Source organism: Mobula hypostoma, chromosome 28 (genome assembly GCF_963921235.1).
Source record: "Mobula hypostoma chromosome 28, sMobHyp1.1, whole genome shotgun sequence".
Classification (NCBI taxonomy): Eukaryota; Metazoa; Chordata; class Chondrichthyes; order Myliobatiformes; family Myliobatidae; genus Mobula; species Mobula hypostoma.
In genome coordinates, this window is record NC_086124.1 from 34,039,389 (window position 1) to 34,060,105 (window position 20,717).

Here is a 20,717-nt window from a genome sequence, read left to right on the forward strand (position 1 = left end):
GGTTGTATCCTCCACTCCCAGCGGGGCAGAAGGGGTAAACGAAGGGGTGATGAGAATAACCATTCCTTGGTGATCTTGTAGACAGATGACAAACATGGGCAGAGATCTGGGTAGCACATGTAAGGAAAAAATGATCCATGGACCATATTTTGTTGACCGTTTGCTCCCTGTAGCTGCAACCCCATTCCTTGTCCCAACCCTCACCATTTAGCCTGTGAACAACTCCCCACCCCGCAAAGTTCTGTACCAATGGGGCAGAACACAAGCACAACACACTTCGTGAATGGACACGTCTCCCACTCCAGGGCTCAAGATGCAGTGTTAACTCCTGGGGCGTCAACATCTCATATACACAGCCAACACAAGGCAAGTACAACAGTATCTTTACTTCTTTAGGAGTACAGCTTGGCACCGAACACTTGAACAAGTTTCCACAGGTGTCCTGTTGGAACTCCTGACTGGTTGCAACACAGTCTCCTGCAGCAATTCACATGGTCTTCAAACATAGAAACATAGAAACATAGAAAATAGGTGCAGGAGTAGGCCATTCGGCCCTTCGAGCCTGCACCGCCATTTATTATGATCATGGCTGATCCTCCAACTCAGAACCCCGCCCCAGCCTTCCCTCCATACCCCCTGACCCCCGTAGCCACAAGGACCATATCTAACTCCCTCTTAAATATAGCCAATGAACTGGCCTCAACTGTTTCCTGTGGCAGAGAATTCCACAGATTCACCACTCTCTGTGTGAAGAAGTTTTTCCTAATCTCGGTCCTAAAAGGCTTCCCCTCTATCCTCAAACTGTGGCCCCTCGTTCTGGACTTCCCCAACATCGGGAACAATCTTCCTGCATCTAACCTGTCCAATCCCTTTAGGATCTTATACGTTTCAATCAGATCCCCCCCTCAATCTTCTAAATTCCAACGAGTACAAGCCCAGTTCATCCAGTCTTTCTTCATATGAAAGTCCTGCCTTCCCAGGAATCAATCTGGTGAACCTTCTTTGTACTCCCTCTATGGCAAGGATGTCTTTCCTCAGATTAGGGGACCAAAACTGCACACAATACTCCAGGTGTGGTCTCACCAAGGCCTTGTACAACTGCAGTAGTACCTCCCTGCTCCTGTACTCGAATCCTCTCGCTATAAATGCCAGCATACCATTCGCCTTTTTCACCGCCTGCTGTACCTGCATGCCCACTTTCAATGACTGGTGTATAATGACACCCAGGTCTCGTTGCACCTCCCCTTTTCCTAATCGGCCACCATTCAGATAATAATCTGTTTTCCTATTTTTGCCACCAAAGTGGATAACTTCACATTTATCCACATTAAATTGCATCTGCCATGAATTTGCCCACTCACCCAACCTATCCAAGTCACCCTGCATCCTCTTAGCATCGTCCTCACAGCTAACACTGCCACCCAGCTTCGTGTCATCCGCAAACTTGGAGATGCTGCATTTAATTCCCTCATCCAAGTCATTAATATATATTGTAAACAACTGGGGTCCCAGCACTGAGCCTTGCGGTACCCCACTAGTCACCGCCTGCCATTCTGAAAAGGTCCCGTTTATTCCCACTCTTTGCTTCCTGTCTGCTAACCAATTCTCTATCCACACCAATACCCTACCCCCAATACCGTGTGCTTTAAGTTTGCACACTAATCTCCTGTGTGGGACCTTGTCAAAAACCTTTTGAAAATCCAAATATACCACATCCACTGGTTCTCCCCTATCCACTCTACTAGTTACATCCTCAAAAAATTCTATGAGTTTCGTCAGACATGATTTTCCTTTCACAAATCCATGCTGACTTTGTCCGATCATTTCACCGCTTTCCAAATGTGCTGTTATCACATCCTTGATAACTGACTCCAGCAGTTTCCCCACCACCAACGTTAGGCTAACCGGTCTATAATTCCCCGGTTTCTCTCTCCCTTCTTTTTTAAAAAGCGGCGTTACATTAGCCACCCTCCAATCCTCAGGAACTAGTCCAGAATCTAACGAGTTTTGAAAAATTATCACTAATGCATCCACTATTTCTTGGGCTACTTCTTTAAGCACTCTAGGATGCAGACCATCTGGCCCTGGGGATTTATCTGCCTTCAATCCCTTCAATTTACCTAACACCACTTCCCTACTAGCATGTATTTCCCTCAGTTCCTCCATCTCACTGGACCCTCTGTCCCCTACTATTTCTGGAAGATTATTTATGTCCTCCTTAGTGAAGACAAAAACTCCTGATGAAGCACAGCCCCAGGCTGTGGACTGGTTCCATCACGGTCCAACACGGTCAGCTAGGGTCTGGTATGGTCTGGTACGGTCTGGTAGGGTCAGGTACGGTCCGTCATGGTCTGGTACGGTCAGGAAGGTAAGAAGCTGCAGAGTGTCATGCACTCACTCAGCCCAGTACATCCCTCCCCACCATCGGGAGTATCTACACCAGGTGCTGCCTCAGGAAGGCAAGGTCACCGTCAAAGATCATCACCGTCCAGGCCACGCCATCTTCTCGCGTCTCCCATCGGGCAGGAGGTACAGAAGCCCGAAGCCCCACTTCACCAGGTTCAGGATCGGCTACTTCCCTTCAACCAATTGGCACAAGCCTAATCATTGGCTTGGTACAGTAACACCATGACCACTGAGTTTCATTGTGTTCCTTCTGAGAAAAATTGAGTCCGATGTATCTTCGGTTTCTGTGTTTCATTGTGAGTATTGTGTCTCTGATGCTGTGTGGCTGTGATACTACTGTAATTAATGTTCACACGGGCTTGTGTATCAGACAATAAACTCAAGCTTACATAGGGATCTCAGACAGCCTGTATCAGTAGGGCTGAGTGGCCCACTGTCCAGGAATTATTATTCCAATCTCTGCCATTTCCCCCATCCTCCCCTCCAGAGATCTCTTCCTATTCCCTGTTTTCCAATCCCTTCCCCCTGCTGAAGAGATGCCATTGAGCTGGAGAGAGGGCAGAGGAGCTTTACGATGTTGTAGGGACTCAAGGGACTGAGTTACGGAGAGAGGTTGGGACTTTGTTCCTTGGAGTGTAGGAGACTGAGGGGTGACCTTATAGATTCTGCAGATGCTGGAAATCTGGAGCAACACACAGAGGGCACAGGTTTAAGATGAGAACAGAGGGACCCGGAGCACAGGGGGATGGTTCCCTGAAAGTGGAGTCACAGGTAGACAGGGACCCTGGGGAGTGTTGTAGAACAGAGTGACGCAGGGGTACAGGGACATGGTTCCCTGAAAGTGGAGTCACAGGTAGACAGGGACCCTGGGGAGTGTTGTAGAATAGAGGGACCCAGGGGCACAGGGAGATGGTTCCCTGAAAGTGGAGTCACAGGTAGACAGGGCGGTGAAGAAGACGTTTGCCACGCTAGCCTTCATGAGTCAGGGCACTGAGTACAGGAGTTGGGACGTTATGTTACAGTTGTACAAGACGTCGGTGAGGCCGAACTTGGAGTATTGTGTTCAGTTCTGGTCACCCTGCTGTAGGAAAGATGCCGTTGAGCTGGAGAGAGGGCAGAGGAAATTTACGAGAATGTTACCGGGGCTCAGGGACTGAGTTATGGAGAGAGGTTGTGTAGGTTGGGACTTTATTCCTTGAAGCGTAGGAGACTGAGGGGTGACCTTACAGAGGCGTATAAAACCATCAGGGGCACAGATAGGGTGAATGTGCACAGTCTTTTTGCCCAGGGCTGGGCAATCAAGAACCAGAGGGCACAAGTTTAAGGTGAGAGGGGGAAAGAGATTTAACAGGGACCCGAGGGGCAACTTTTTCACCCAGAGGGAGGTCCATCTACGGAACGAGCTGCCAGAGGAAGTGGTTGAGGCTGGAACATTAACAGCATTTAAAAGGCATTTGGACAGGTACACGGATCGGAATGGTTTAGAGGGATACAGGGCACATGTGGGCAAATGGAACTGGCTTAGATAAGGAAGTGGGCTGGCAGAGACCAGATGGGCCGAAGAACCTGTGCATGCTTGGATTCACTCATTGGCCAACTCACCTCCTACAGAGCTAATCCTCTCCCCAACCTACTCTGTGCCCTCATCAGAGATCCACCTTCCTCTTCCTCTCCACGATTTCCTGAAGCTTATTTACACTCCCTACCCCCTCTGACAGGGGAAACATGGACTCCCCACTCTCCGCAGGCACTGTCTGATCCACTGAGTCCTTCTTGGTCCATTCCAGACCCAAATGGCTCACCCTTCTCCTGTCCCCATGGATGCTGAACGGGTCTGTTGTCCTTTTCTACCATTTTTTGATTTTTTGGTGGAGGGGCGGGTGGTGTTGAGGAAATAGGGACTCTGCAGGAGGATTTGAATAGACTAGGAAAATCGGCAGTTGAGAAGTGTATGGTCATGCACTTTGTTAGAAGAAATAAAGGCATGGACTGTTATCTAAACGGGGAGAAAATTGAAAAATCTGGGGTGCAAAGGAATTAGGAACTCCCCATGCAGGATACCCCTGAATTTGCAGGTTGAGTGAGTGGCGAGGAAGGTAAATACAATGTTAGCATTCATTTCAAGAGGAGTAGAATATAAAAGCAAGGATGTAATATTGTCCTGCTGAGGGGCCTCAGCCCAAAACATCGATTGTACTTTTTTCCCGTAGATGCTGCCTGGCCTGCTGAGTTCCTCCAGCATCTTGTGTAGGTTGCATGCAATGTTGAGGCTTTATTAGGCACTGGTGAGGCCTCACTTGGAATATTGTGAGCAGCTTTGGGCCCTATCTACGAAAAGATATGCTGACATTGTAGAGAAACCACAGAAAGGTCATGAGAATGATTCTGGGATTGAAAGAGTTAATGTATGAGGAGTGTTTGATGGCTCTGGGCCTGTACTCACTGGAGTTTAGAAGTACGAGGAGGAATCCCGTTGAAACCTTTCGAATATTGTAAGGCCTAGATAGAGTGAATGTGGAGAGGACGTTTGCTATAGTGGGAGAATCTGGAACCAAGAGACACACTTGTCCCTTTAGAACAGAGATGAGGAGGAGTTTCTTCAGCTGAGGGGGAATGAATCTGTGAAATTCACTGCCTAGAATTGTTGTGGAGACCTGGTCATTGGGTTCTTGATTATGGACTAACGTTCAAGGATCTCATGTTCTCGATATTTATTGTTTATTTATTTATTATTATTATTATTATTTCTTTTCTATATTTGCACAGTTTGTTGTCTTTTGCAACTGGTTGAGCACCAGAGTTGGTGAGGTCTTTCATTAATTCTGTAATGGTTATTATTCTATGATGGATTTATTGAGGATGTCCGCAGGGAAATTAATCTCAAGGTGACATACATTTTTACTTTAATAATAAATTTACATTGAACTTTGAACTTTTAAATCTGCCATAATTGAATCACGGAGTGTAATCAATAGGCTAAATGGCTTAATTCTTCTCCTATGTCCTATGGTGTGTCTTCGTGTCTAGTTGTGGTCCTAGTTAACTGATAATTGCAGTTAGCCTGCCCTGTCAGACTGGTGGGCAGGACTGGCAGTGGTTACCTTGGTGAGTCTCCACAACAAATCAGAAAAATAAGAGATGCTGGAAATTCAGATCAACACAAACAAAATGCTGGAAGAACTCAGCAGGTCAGGCAGCATCCACAGATTGAGTCCTGAAGTATGGTCTTGGCCTGAAACGTTGACTGTTTATTCATTTCCAAAGATACTGCCTCTAGCAAGTTCCTCTAGTGCTATGTATTTCTTCCCACAGATCTAATTCCAAAACTTTTGTTTGGGAACTGTTGCTGTTCGGAGTGTGGAACTTGTTTGTCCAGAGTGTTAAACTTATGCATATCCTTTTTAGAAACATAGAAACATAGAAAATAGGTGCAGGAGTAGGCCATTCGGCCCTTCGAGCCTGCACCGCCATTTATTATGATCATGGCTGATCATCCAACTCAGAACCCAGCCTTCCCTCCATACCCCCTGACCCCTGTAGCCACAAGGGCCATATCTAACTTCCTTTTAAACATAGCTAATGAACTGGCCTCAACAGTTTGCTGTGGCAGAGAATTCCACAGATTCACCACTCTCTGTGTGAAGAAGTTTTTCCTAACCTCGGTCCTAAAAGGCTTCCCCTCTATCCTCAAACTGTGACCCCTCGTTCTAGACCTCCCCAACATCGGGAACAATCTTCCTGCATCTAGCCTGTCCAATCCCTTTAGGATCTTATACGTTTCAATCAGATCCCCCCTCAATCTTCTAAATTCCAACGAGTACAAGCCCAGTTCATCCAGTCTTTCTTCATATGAAAGACCTGCCATCCCAGGAATCAATCTGGTGAACCTTCTTTGTACTCCCTCTATGGCAAAGATGTCTTTCCTCAGATTAGGGGACCAAAACTGCACACAATACTCCAGGTGTGGTCTCACCAAGGCCTTGTACAACTGCAGTAGTACCTCCCTGCTCCTGTACTCGAATCCTCTCGCTATAAATGCCCGCATACCATTCGCCTTTTTCACCGCCTGCTGTACCTGCATGCCCACTTTCAATGACTGGTGTATAATGACACCCAGGTCTCGTTGCACCTCCCCTTTTCCTAATCGGCCACCATTCAGATAATAATCTGTTTTCCTATTTTTGCCACCAAAGTGGATAACTTCACATTTATCCACATTAAATTGCATCTGCCATGAGTTTGCCCACTCACCCAACCTATCCAAGTCACCCTGCATCCTCTTAGCATCCTCCTCACTGCTAACACTGCCACCCAGCTTCGTGTCATCCGCAAACTTGGAGATGCTGCATTTAATTCCCTCATCCAAGTCATTAATATATATTGTAAACAACTGGGGTCCCAGCACTGAGCCTTGCGGTACCCCACTAGTCACCGCCTGCCATTCTGAAAAGGTCCCGTTTATTCCCACTCTTTGCTTCCTGTCTGCTAACCAATTCTCCACCCACACCAATACCTTACCCCCAATACCGTGTGCTTTAAGTTTGCACACTAATCTCCTATGTGGGACCTTGTCAAAAGCCTTTTGAAAATCCAAATATACCACATCCACTGGTTCTCCCCTATCCACTCTACTAGTTACATCCTCAAAAAATTCTATGAGATTCGTCAGACATGATTTTCCTTTCACAAATCCATGCTGACTTTGTCCGATCATTTCACCGCTTTCCAAATGTGCTGTTATCACATCCTTGATAACTGACTCCAGCAGTTTCCCCACCACCGACGTTAGGCTAACCGGCCTATAATTCCCCGGTTTCTCTCTCCCTCCTTTTTTAAAAAGTGGGGTTACATTAGCCACCCTCCAATCCTCAGGAACTAGTCCAGAATCTAACGAGTTTTGAAAAATTATCACTAATGCATCCACTATTTCTTGGGCCACTTCCTTAAGCACTCTGGGATGCAGACCATCTGGCCCTGGGGATTTATCTGCCTTTAATCCCTTCAATTTACCTAACACCACTTCCCTACTAACATGTATTTCGCTCAGTTCCTCCATCTCACTGGACCCTCTGTCCCTTACTATTTCTGGAAGATTATTTATGTCCTCCTTAGTGAAGACAGAACCAAAGTAATTATTCAATTGGTCTGCCATGTCCTTGCTCCCCATAATCAATTCACCTGTTTCTGTTTGCAGGGGACCTACATTTGTCTTTATCAGTCTTTTCCTTTTTACATATCTATAAAAGCTTTTACAGTCCGTTTTTATGTTCTCTGCCAGTTTTCTCTCATAATCTTTTTTCCCCTTCCTAATTAAGCCCTTTGTCCTCCTCTGCTGAACTCTTGCCTGAACATGTCCCATCTCCCTCTGCCCTGCACATTCATCAGTTGTCTAACAACTTCTTAAACATATCTGTGCCACCACCCTACCCTGGGAGTACATTCCAGGTATCCACCACCCCCATGCCATAAAGTCCCCTCACATCCTCCCACAACCCTGCATGTTCATCAGTCTGTCTAACAACTTCTTAAAAAGGTCCAAAGGTTGGTTATACTGTCAAAGTGTACATGGACAATACAGCTCGGGTATTTGTCTTCTCCAGATAGCCATTAAATACAGAAAGACCATGGGTGTTGATGAAAGAAAAGACATCAACTCCCCTCAACCTGAAAAAGAAAAGAAACAAAACTTGCAGACCTCAAAATCCCCCACCCCTTGCATGCAGCAAAAACCAGCCACAATAGCAACCAGCAACCCTCTACAAGGAACAGCCTCACTTGCAGAAAAGAACAGCGACCGTACCACCAAACCCCCAAACCCCCTCTTACACACAAGAATTAACAGACCACCCAGTTGCCAATCGTCCACAAGAAAGAAAACACCAAAGAAAGACTGAAGGAAACCAATAATAGCATAAATCTCAGAATATGGGGGACGTCTTCTTCTCTGCATACAAAGAGAGCAGCCGCACAAACTCAGTCCTTCCATAAAGAGTGACCACTGATCCAGCTGCTGACTATCTCTGACCCCCTCCATATTCACCTCGATGCTTCTAGCTTGCTCACCACTTCGAGATGACCCCGCGTCTCGACTCTGGTCTTTACCACCAGTCAGTTTGTGTTCTCGGACTTTTTTTGGCTTCTCCATCGCTGAAGACCATGAGGCAGCTCTCCAGACGCATAGCAGCGGATCTTTCGATCGAGTTCCAAACGGTACATTAGACAAAAAGAACAAACAGAAGGCCACTTTCATGGGGCTGTGGACTTGTGGACCTGATGTATGAGATCCCACTGAACATCAACACTGTTAAGGATCCTGCCATTAACTGTGTCCTGACCCTTTGCATTTGACCTCCCAAAGTGCAACACCTCACTCTTGTCCAGATTAAACTCAATTTGCCATTTCTCTGCACAAATGGAAATGATATATATCCTGCTGTGAGTTTTGGTGACCTTCTACACTGTCCATAATTCCACCGATCCTCCTGTCATCTGCGAACTTACCCGTCCAGTTTTTTTTAATGGAAGTAATTTATGTATACCCCAAACAGCAAGGGTCCTGTAGGTCAAAGTGGAGTTTATTGTCCGATACACAATCCTGTGTGAACGCAGGTGCAATGAAAAACTTACTTACAGCAACATCACAGGGGTACCCAGCTTCAGAGACATATCACTCACAAAGAAACACAGACTCAATTTTTCACAGAAGGAACACAGTTGGTCATGCTGTTACTGTACCAAGCCAGTGATTAGGCTTGTGCCAATTGGTTGAAGGGAAGTAGCCGATCCTGAACCTGGTGAAGTGGGGCTTCGGGCTTCTGTACCTCCTACCCGATGGGAGATGCGAGAAGATGGCGCGGCCTGGATGGTGATGATCTTTGACGGTGACCTTGCCTTCCTGAGGCAGCACCTGGTGTAGATACTCCCGATGGTGGGGAGGGATGTACTGGGCTGAGTGAGTACACTCTGCAGCTTCTTACCTTCCTGACCATGCCAGACCGTGACGTTCTGTACCAGACCCTACCAGACCATGACGGAACTAGACAGGATATTTTTCAACAGACCAGAAGACAGAGAAGCAGAATTAGCTGATTTGCCCCATGGAATCTGCTCCACCATTCCATCATGGCTGACTTATTTTCCCTTTCAACCTCACTCTCCTGCCTTCTTCCCATAAACTTTGATACCCTTACTAACCAAGAATCTCTGCTTTAAATATATGACTCGGCCTCCGCAGATTCTCTGCACTCTGACCAAAGAAATTCCTCCTCATCTCTCTTCTAAATGGATGTTCCTCTGTTGTGAGGCTGTTCCCTCTGGTCACAGGCTCCCCCGCTATAGGTAGTAATGACGGCGACAAAGAAATGGCAGACAAACTGAGTCAGTATTTTACCTCAGTCTTCATTATGGAAGACACCAGCAGTATGCCAGAAATTTAAGTGTCATGGAGCAGAAATAAGTAGTTGCTAGGTAAGCTGAAAGGATTCACCGGGACCAGATGGACTACACGCCTGGGTTCGGAAAGAGGCAGCAGAAGAGATCGTGGAGGCTTTAGTAATGATTTTTTAAGAATCGCGAGATTCTGGCATGGTTCCAGATGACTGGAAAATCAGATGTCACTCCACTCCTCAAGAAGGGAGAGAGACAGAAGAAAGGAAACCATAGTCCAGTTAACCTGAGTTCAGTGGCTGGGAAGATGTTGGAGTCCATTATTAAGGATGAGGTTTGGGGGAACTTGGAAGCACATGATAAACTAGGCCAAAGTTGGCATGGGAAAATCTTGCCTGACCAATCTGTTGGAATTCTTTGAGGAATTAACAGGCAGGATTGACAAAGGAATATGAATGGATGATGTGTTCCTGGATTTTCAGAAGGTCTTTGACAAGGTGTCACACATGAGGCTGCTAAACAAGATGAGACCTACAGGAAATATATCAGCGTGGATAGAAGATAGGCTGATTATCAGGAGGCAAAGAGAAGGAATAAAAGGGACTTCTGAAGAGAACCCTTCTGATTGGCTGCCAGTGACAAGTGGAGTTCCACAGGGGTTCGTAATGGGACCGTTCCTTTTCACGTTATCGGTCAACAGTTTGGAAGATGGAATTGGGGCTTGATGGCCAAGTTTGCGGATGATATGGTGGAGGAGAAGGTAGTGTTGAGAAAGCAGGGAGGATGCAGAAGGACTTAAAACGATTAGGAGAATGGGCAAAGAAATAGCCCATGGAATACAGTGTCAGGAAGCTTAAGGTCATGTTCCTTGGTAGAAGAAATAAAAACATAGGATTTTCTAAATGGGGAGAAAATTCGAAAATCAGAGGTGCAAAGGGACTTAGATTAGATTAGACTAGATTATGAGGACACTCAGTCCTCGTTTATTGTCATTTAGAAATGCATGCATTAAAAAATGATACAATGTTCCTCCAGATAGATATCACAAGAAACACAGGACAAACCAAGACTAAAACTGACAAAACCACATAATTATAATGTATAGTTACAACAGTGCAAAGCAATACCGTAATTTCACAAACAGCAGACCATGGGCACGGTAAAAAAAAAGTCTCAAAGTCCCGATAACCTCATCATCTCACGCAGGTGGTAGAAGGGAGAAACTCTCCCTGCCATGAACCTCCAAGCACTGCAAACTTGCCGATGCATTGGAAGCACCCGACCACAGCCGACTCTGAGTCCGTCCGAAAACTTTGAGCCTCCGACCAGCTCTCCGACACCGAGCACTGAGCACCATCCCTGCTGAGCGCTTTGACCCCGCTCCGGCTGCCAGCAATAGGCAAAGCCGAGGATTTGGGGCCTTCCCCTCCCGAGATTCTGGATCACACAGCAGCAGCGGCAGTGAAGCAGGCATTTCAGAAGTTTCACCAGATGTTCTTCCGTGCTCTCACGTCTGCCTCCATCACATCAGGATGGTGCACGGCACCCTACTTGGGAGTATTTGTGCAGGAATCCCTAAAGATTAACTTGCAGTTTGAGTCAGTGGTGAGGAAGGCAAATGTGATGATAGCATTCATTTCGAGAGGACTCGGCTATAAGAGTGAGGAAGTGACGCTGAGGCTTTATGAGACCCCACTTGTGCTGTGAGCAGTTTTAGCCTCTTATCTAAGATGTGGGGTCAAGAAGAGGTTCACAAGAATGATTCTCGGAATGAAAGGGTTAACATGTTTGATGACTCTGGGCTTCTGTTAGCTGGTGTTTAGAAGAATGAGGGGGGATTTCATTGAAACCTATCAAATGTTGAAAGGCCCAGACAGTGGATGTGGAGAGAATGTTTTCTAAAATGGGGGAATCTAGGATCAGAGGACACTGTCTCAGAATAGAGGGACATCCATTTAGAAAGGAGATAGGGAGTAATTCTCTAACCAGAGGGCAGTGAATCTGTGGAATTTATTACCACAGACGGCTGTGCAGTCCAAATCATTGAGTATATTTAAAGTAGAGGTCGATAGGTACTTGGTTAGTCAGGGCATCAAATGTTACAGGGAGTAGGCAGGAGAATGGGGTTGAGAGGGATACTAAATCAGTTATGATGGAATGGCAGAGCAGACTCAATGGGCTGAATGGCTTAATTCTGCTCCCGTATCTTATGGTCTAAAACGTGGACCCAACACTGACTCATGCAGAACACAATTAGTCTTTATCAGCTGACCAGAAGAGGCCCCATTTATTCCCACTCGATGCCTCCTGCCTGCCAGCCAGCCAATCTTTTATCCATGCTGGTATCTTTCCTGTAATACCATGGGCTCATATTTTGCTAAGCAGGCTCATGGGCAGGATCTTGGCAGAGGCTTTCTGAAATTCTAAGGAAACAACACCCACTGACTCTGCTTTGTTTTACCTGCCTGTTACATCCTCAAAGAATACCTTGAGGACATGCAGATTTTGGCCTGTTTTATTATGTATCTCCGAGTTCCTGGAAACCTTTTTAAGAGTTCCTTAGAACTGCTTTCCTAACCACTGAAGTCAGGCCAGCCCAGGAAGGTTGGGCTAAAAATGAATGGTATGTTTACAATCAAAGGCGAGAGGCTTAATAGGGACATCGGGCAGCTTCTGCACGCAAAGCAGTGCATATTTGGAATGAGGTGCAAGAAGCAGAGGCTGACATGGGACTGTTAGTGACATTTAGATTATGAGAACACTCAGTCCTCTTTTATTGTCATTTAGAAATGCATACATGCATTAAGAAATGATACAATGTTTCTCCGGAGTGATATCACAGAAAACAGGACAAACCAAAGACTGACACTGACAGAACCACATAATTATAACATATAGTTACAGCAGTGCAAAGCCATACCACAATTTGATGAAGAACAAACCATGGGCACGGTAGATAAAGTCTCAAAGGTCCCCGAGTCGATCGACTCCCAAGTCCCCGATAGCAGCGGCAAAAGGGAGGAACTCCCTGCCATAATCCTCCCCACACCGTCAACTTGCCGATGCCTTGGAAGCAGCCGACCATAGCCGATACATAGAACATAGAATAGTACAGCACAGTACAGGCCCCTCAAACCCTGCCTCCCATATAAGCCCCCAACTTAAATTCCTCCATATACCTGTCCAGTAGTCTCTTAAACTTCACTAGTGTATCTGCCTCCACCACTGACTCAGGCAGTGCATTCCACGCACCAACCACTCTCTGAGTGAAAAAACCTTCCTCTAATATCCCCCTTGAACTTCCCACCCCTTACCTTAAAGCCATGTCCTCTTGTATTGAGCAGTGGTGCCCTGGGGAAGAGGCACTGGCTATCCACTCTATCTATTCCTCTTATTATCTTGTACACCTCTATCATGTCTCCTCTCACCCTCCTTCTCTCCAAAGAGTAAAGCCCTAGCTCCCTTAATCTCTGATCATAATGCATACTTTCTAAACCAGGCAGCATCCTGGTAAATCTCCTCTGTACCCTTTCCAATGCTTCCACATCCTTCCTATAGTGAGGTGACCAGAACTGGACACAATACTCCAAGTGTGGCCTAACCAGAGTTTTATAGAGCTGCATCATTACATCGCGACTCTTAAACTTTATCCCTCGACTTATGAAAGCTATGGGGTATAAGCTTTCTTAACTACCCTATCTACCTGTGAGGCAACTTTCAGGGATCTGTAGACACTGAGTCCATCCGTCCGAAAACTTCGATCCTCCGACCAGCCTCTCTGATACAGCCTCCTGAGCGTCATCCTCTGCCGAGCGCCTTCGACCTCGCCCCGGCCGCTGAAACACGCAAAGCCGAGGATTTCGGGGCCTTCTGCTCCAGAGATTCCGGTTACCACACAGTAGCAGCGGCAGCGAAGCGGGCATTTCAGAAGTTTCTCTAGGTGTCCCTCTGCATTCTCACGTCCGTCTCCATCAAATCTGAATTGTGCACGGTCCCTACTTGACAGATAACAGACATCATTCACCGGAGAGGCTGCGCGCGTTGCCGTCGCACCGCCATCTTCTCCTCCTCCTTACACTGAATTGTAAGCAATCTAGAGAACTGTATGGATATGAGGGGTATTGTCACGTGTTTTATACACCTGGAGAGAATGAAAACTTGTCTTTTATACTGTTCATACAGATCAGATCACAGGATCTACTGCCTGTGGTGTTGTGCCAACCTTTTAACCTACAAGATTAATCTTGTCCTTCCCTACCGCTTAACCCTCAATTTTTCCTCCATCCATGTGCCTATCTAAGGGTCTTAAATCTCCTTAATGCATCTGCCCCTGTCAGCAACCTTCGCAGTCTTCCACACACCCACCACTTTCTTACGTTAAAAACCACCTCTGACATCTCCCCTCCCCCCCCATACTTTCCTCCGTTCACCTTAAAACTATGCCCCATCATATTAACCATTTCCACCTGGGGAAAAAAGTCTCCGGTTGTGCACTTGATCTGTGCCTCATCCTAGACACCTCTATCAAGTCACCTCTCATCCTCCTTTTCTCCAAAGGAAAAAACCCCTAGCTCACTCAACCTTTCCTGATAAGACATGCTCTCTAATTCAGGCAACATCCTGGTAAATCGCCCTCTCTAAAGCTTCCTATAATGAGGTGGTCACTACAGAGTGCATTGAGGTAGACCAACCGAGTTAGGATTGGTTTATTGTTGTCACGCATACTGAAATACAGTGAAAAGCTTTGTCCTGCATACAGTTGGTACAGATCAGTCATTACACAGAGCATCCAGGTAGAACAAGGGAAAACAATAACAGAATGTGGAATGAAGTGTGCCAGTTCAGAGAGAGTACAGCTCAGGCAGACAGTAAGGTACGAGGACCACGACGAGGTCGAGAGCCCATGGAGGGGACTGTTTAATTAGCTGCTAACATCGGGATGTGGGTAGACAGGACTAGCTCACTGGGAAACCCAGTCAACATGGATTGATTCGGTTAAAAGACTTGTTTATGTGGGTCACATGACTGTACAAGTTGAAGCATTGATCCTGCTTGTCTGGTAGAGCAAGTTAGATGCAGTTTATTGAAAGCTCAAGCACATCATGTGAAACTTAACAATATATTGAATTACTTAGAATTTTAAATGTGAAACATGATGATAAATACATCAATCTGTTCTAATTTATACTTCTTTCCTGTACACATGGCTGTCTTTAACCACCTCTATCGTGCCTCTCTCCACCACCCCTCTCTGTGTATAAAAAAAAACTGCCTTGAATTTGCTCCCACTCAGCTTATTGTAACAGACACCAGCCAACGTCCCAGTTCTTTGCATTGCCTCGGGGCAATCAAACACACAGGTGCGAGTCGTTTAATTACTTCTTCTAAAGATTCGCTTTGTTCGGGGATTAAGGGAGAGACCTTATCATTAGACCTGGCCAAAACAATAGCCTTCTCCCATCTGATCGATCCCATACTAATCTTTTCAAAATGGTTTTTTTCTCTTATCAGGGGGCCCCTAGCTTCATTGATTTCCACGCTAACACCGACTAGGTTTGTTAGCATATCAAAAGCCTGTGACCGTCTCAGTTCGCGTCGGTCATGATCAATAACATTTTTCCCCCTGGGCAGCCGGTAAATCTCTTTCATGATTCCACCAACTGTTTCCTCCAGCACCGCAAAATGTCCACCGGGGGGTACCTCGTGGGCCATGTTAAAAACCTCATCCCCATAACTCTTTTGCACCACCCCCCATTCCTCATCTGCGGGTACTGTACTTGATTTCCCTTTCTTCCTTAGCACTTCGTCCTCCACACAATAGTCTACTTGTTAAAGCTGTGTCAGAGAGAGCTGTCTCTGCCAAAACCATCAGCCCCTCGTCTCGCTCCTGTGTCTGCACAAATTCTTTCCTGGCTACTGCTACGTCCGTCGCAGCTCCCTCACTACCTCTTGTCTCACTACACCCCGTCTCATACAAGGTTGGCAGAAACGTTTCAGCTAAATTCACTATCGCGGGCCCGTGATGAACCTGTGAGTCCATGGGCGGGGCCTCAATGCTGGCAGGCTGACCTGTCAATCTCACGACTGGGAACACGATTCCTCCGGCGATGTCATTACCGAGAAAGACTTTCATCGGTAATTCGGACCTCACCCCGATCGTGACTAGTCCAGAGACCAGGTTGCTTTGTAAGTGTATCTGGTGCAAAGGGACTGACTCTGTCCCTTCCCCAACACCTTTGACCTCTACCTCCCCAGTCTGGGTCTCTGAGCTAAACTCTAATACACTCTTCAGTATTAGTGACTGACACGCTCCCGTGTCTCTCCAGATCCGCACTGGAACTGGTTTTAACCCCTCCTTCACTGACACCAATCCGGCCGAGATAAACCTCTCGCGCCCTTCCTGGACTTTTTCAGACCTGTCCTTCCCTAGCGGTTCGCATAACAGCTCGATACAGCCATTCCAAATTTCCGCTTTTCCTTTTCCCGTCTCCTTCTTTGGGGCAAAGCACCTGGACGCAAAGTGTCCGGCTTTCCCACAATTATAACAGACGACCCCAGGAGACTTCCTACCAGACTGCTCCCGCTCTACCTTATCCCTTTCACTAGTCCCCGGCTTACTTTCTGACTTTTCCGGCGGACTCTCTCCGCCGTCCTGACTACCCTTCTGGTAGCCTTTACTCGGGGCAAACTTCATTTTATGCGTCAACGCATACTCATCCGCTAACTTCGCAGTTGTGGCTAACGTGGCTGCCTCCTTCTCATCGAGGTAGGGTCTCATACCCTCAGGGACACAACCTTTGAACTGCTCAATCAGGATCAGTTGTAGCAGTCTGTCATAATCCCCCTCTACCCCCTTCGAGGCGCACCAACGCTCACAATATGTATGCATCTCACGGGCAAACTCCAAATACGTGCGGTCCCACTGCTTCCACGCATTCCGGAACCTCTGCCGGTATGCCTCCGGGACCAACTCATAAATCCTGAGGATGGCCTCTTTCACCACCTCATACCTCTGGGCATCTTCCGCGGACAAAGCTGAGTAAGCTTGTTGTGCTTTCCCTTTCAGTACACTCTGAAGTAACACAGCCCACTTATCCCTCGGCCAGTCCTGACTTATAGCCACTTTTTCGAAGTGGAGAAAGTACCGATCCACGTCGGTATCGTCAAATGGGGGAACCAGCCTAACCTCCTGGGTCGCCCGGAAACCCCCACCTTGGTTCGGCACGAGCCCCTGCTCTGCCCTTATCTTTAACTTCTCCAGCTCAAATTCCCTTTCCCTCTGTTTCTCCTCTCTCTCCAACTGTCTGTCCCCCTGCTGGGGTATCACCTGTCCATCACTTCAAACAGTTCAGGGTTCAAAGGGGGAGCCGCTCCAGACAGCTCTCTACACATCTCCAGGTGCTGTTTCATTGTGTCCCTTATCTCTCTCTTGAAGACAGGTGGCAGACCAACTGCTGATCACACAGGCCAGCTAACATCTTATCTATGTGTATTCGTCACAACAATAACATGCAGATTAAAGTGTGGGCACGTGGCCACGTGGTTAAGGCATTAGACTAGTGACCTGAAGGTCGTGAATTTGAGCCCCAGCCGAGGCAACGTGTTGTGTCCTTGAGCAAGGCACTTAACCACACAGTGCTCTGCGACGACACCAGTGCCAAGCTGTATGGGTCCTAATGCCCTTCCCACGGTGTTGTGGAGAGGGGAGACTTGCAGCACGGGCAACTGCTGGTCTTCCATACAACCTTGCCCAGGCCTGCGCCCTGGAAGAGAAGTGAAGACTTTCCAGGTGCAGATCCACGGTCTTGCAAGACTAACGGATGCCTTTAAAGTGCAAGAGCTACTGAAAAAGTCCAGCGCAGGTGAACGATAAATTACAAGATCATAACAGGGCAGGTTGTCAGGCTAAGGGTCTGACTGACAGAAGCTCCATTCAGAGGTCTGATAGCAGATGGGTAGAAGCTGACCCTGAGCCTGGTAGGACGAGCTTTGTATCTTCTGCCCGACGGCAGGGGGGAGAAGAGAGAATGTAGGTGAGGACGGCTGCTTCACTGAGGCGGCAGAAAGTGTAGAGAGAGTCCATGGAGGGTGGGCAAGTTTCCTTGAAGTGCTGAAATGGAACTATTAGAGAGCACTGCCCTGGAGAGAAGGGAACTAGCTGCCTCCTGTATCTGTGCCTCATAAAATCTTATAAACCTCAGCCTTCACCACTCCGGAGAACATAGAAATCTATAGCACAGTACAGGCCCTTCGGCCCACAATGTTGTGCTGGCCATGTAATCAACTCCAGAAACTGCCTACCGCTTAGCCCTCGATTTTTTCTAAGTTCCATGTACCCATATAAGAATCTCAAAAAAGAATCTAACATATCTGACTCCACCAGCAGCGTGGAAAAGTCACTGGTATTGCATTCCAAGCACCCTCCATTCTCTGTGAAGAACAACATATCTCTGACATCCTCCTTGTACCTACTTGCAAGCACCTTAAACCTGTGCCCCCTCGTGTTAGCCCTTTCAGCCCTGGGAAGAAGCTTCTGACTACCCACACCATCAATTCCTCTCATCATCTGATACACCATTATCAAGTCACCTCTCATCCTCCGTCACTCCAAGGAGAGAAGGCCAAGTTCACTCAACCTATTCTCATAAGGCATGCTTTCCAATCCAGGCAACATCCTTGTAAATCTCCTCTGCACTCTCTATAGTCCACATCCTTCCTGTAGCCAGGTGACCAGAACTGAACACAGCACTCCACAGAACACTACCCCTCCATCTAATCTCTCCTGATTGCTCGGGCAGCATCCTGGTGAACTGAATCTCTTCTGCCCCCACACCCTTCCTCAAATGGGGCGACAACACAGCACACGACACTCCGAACGCTGTGCAGTCTGACCAGAGATTTGCACGGCTGCAGTGTGAATTCCCGACACAAGAAATTGACACACCGAACGACGAAGAAAATGGGCCGTCCGCATTCTTCAACGCCCTGTCTAATTGTGTGGCCACTTTCAGTGAGATATTGACTTGGACCCAAAAATCCCACCGAGTATCAACACAGTGAAGACTCTTGCCATTGACAGTGTCCTGTCTCTGTACATTTTATCCAAATTCTCAATGCCTTCAAAAATGAAGGGAATCGGTTTTATTCCTGACCTGTCGACGGGTGCGGGCAGTCACTATAAACCTCACTTGGGGACAGGTTACAACCGTCACTGTTCACATAGGGAGCAATCACACGGGGAGAAGTTACAATAGTATGTTGACACGGCGTACTGTCTGCCGGGGAGAGGTTACAACTGTGTGTTCAGATCTGCAGAAGTTAATACACTCACTGTTCTTCTGTTGATTTTTAAATTAATTTTATTCTCTCTAGGATCCGCGGAATAAGCACAAGTTCAAAGTTCACACGTACAGCAGCCCCACGTTCTGCGATCACTGTGGTTCGTTGCTGTATGGGCTGGTGCACCAGGGCATGAAGTGTAACAGTGAGTCCCAAATCTTCCATTTTCTGTTCCTGTATCTTACACACTGCAGTGGCATCAACCACACACCCACCATCAGACTGCCCCCGCACGGTCTCACACACTCACACACAAACTCCAACACTCGGAATGACGCACACACCAACACACACACACAGACAGACACATATGCAAAGACAAACCCACTCTCTTTCTGTCATTGACACAAACAGACAAATACACACTCTCACAAACACACACACACCAGACTGTCTGTTCCCTGTCAGAGAAGTTTAACTCAAGCACAAACACAGACACACACCCGAAACTGTCTGTTCCCTGTCAGTGATGTGTAACCCTCACTGCATTCCAGGCTCTGAGATGTAATCATGCCTCCCATGTGTTTCTACACTGAGATGTCATCCCCCTCCCGTGTGTTTCTACACTGTGAGATGTCATCTCCCCCCCCCGTGTGTTTCTACACTGTGAGATGTCATCTCCCCCCCCGTGTGTTTCTACACCGTGAGATGTCATCTCCCCCGTGTGTTTCTACACTGTGAGATGTCATCTCCCCCCCCCGTGTGTTTCTACACTGTGAGATGTCATCTCCCCCCCTGTGTGTTTCTACACTGTGAGATGTCATCTCCCCCCCCCCGTGTGTTTCTACACTGTGAGATGTCATCTCCCCCCCCGTGTGTTTCTACACTGTGAGATGTCATCACCCCCCCCCGGGTGTTTCTACACTGTGAGATGTCATCTCCCCCCCCCCGGGTGTTTCTACACTGTGAGATGTCATCTCCCCCGTGTATTTCTACACTGTGAGATGTCATCTCCCCCCCCCGTGTGTTTCTACACTGTGAGATGTCATCTCCCCCCCCCGTGTGTTTCTACACCGTGAGATGTCATCTCCCCCGTGTGTTTCTACACTGTGAGATGTCATCTCCCCCCCCCGTGTGTTTCTACACTGTGAGATGTCATCTCCCCCCCTGTGTGTTTCTACACTGTGAGATGTCATCTCCCCCCCCCGGGTGTTTCTACACTGTGAGATGTCATCTCCCCCGTGTGTTTCTACACTGTGAGATGTCATCTCCCCCCCCCGTGTGTTTCTACACTGTGAGATGTCATCTCCCCCCCCGTGTGTTTCTACACTGTGAGATGTCATCTCCCCCCCCCGGGTGTTTCTACACTGTGAGATGTCATCTCCCCCCCCCCGTGTGTTTCTACACTGTGAGATGTCATCTCCCCCCCCCGGGTGTTTCTACACTGTGAGATGTCATCTCCCCCGTGTATTTCTACACTGTGAGATGTCATCTCCCCCCCCGTGTGTTTCTACACTGTGAGATGTCATCTCCCCCCCCGTGTGTTTCTACACTGTGAGATGTCATCTCCCCCCCCGGGTGTTTCTACACTGTGAGATGTCATCTCCCCCCCCCCGTGTGTTTCTACACTGTGAGATGTCATCTCC

The 20,717-nt window shown here is 47.4% G+C and overlaps 1 protein-coding gene across 1 annotated transcript in view; it reads left to right on the forward strand.

The window, feature by feature from the left end:
• The window catches only part of LOC134338800 (protein kinase C alpha type-like), a 171,071-nt gene that overhangs the window by 53,335 nt on the left and 97,019 nt on the right, over positions 1 to 20,717 (forward strand). Inside the window, exon 4 of the mRNA XM_063034869.1 lies at positions 19,165 to 19,276. Coding sequence (XP_062890939.1) covers positions 19,165 to 19,276 — 112 coding nt within the window. The remainder of the gene's footprint in view (positions 1 to 19,164; positions 19,277 to 20,717) is intronic.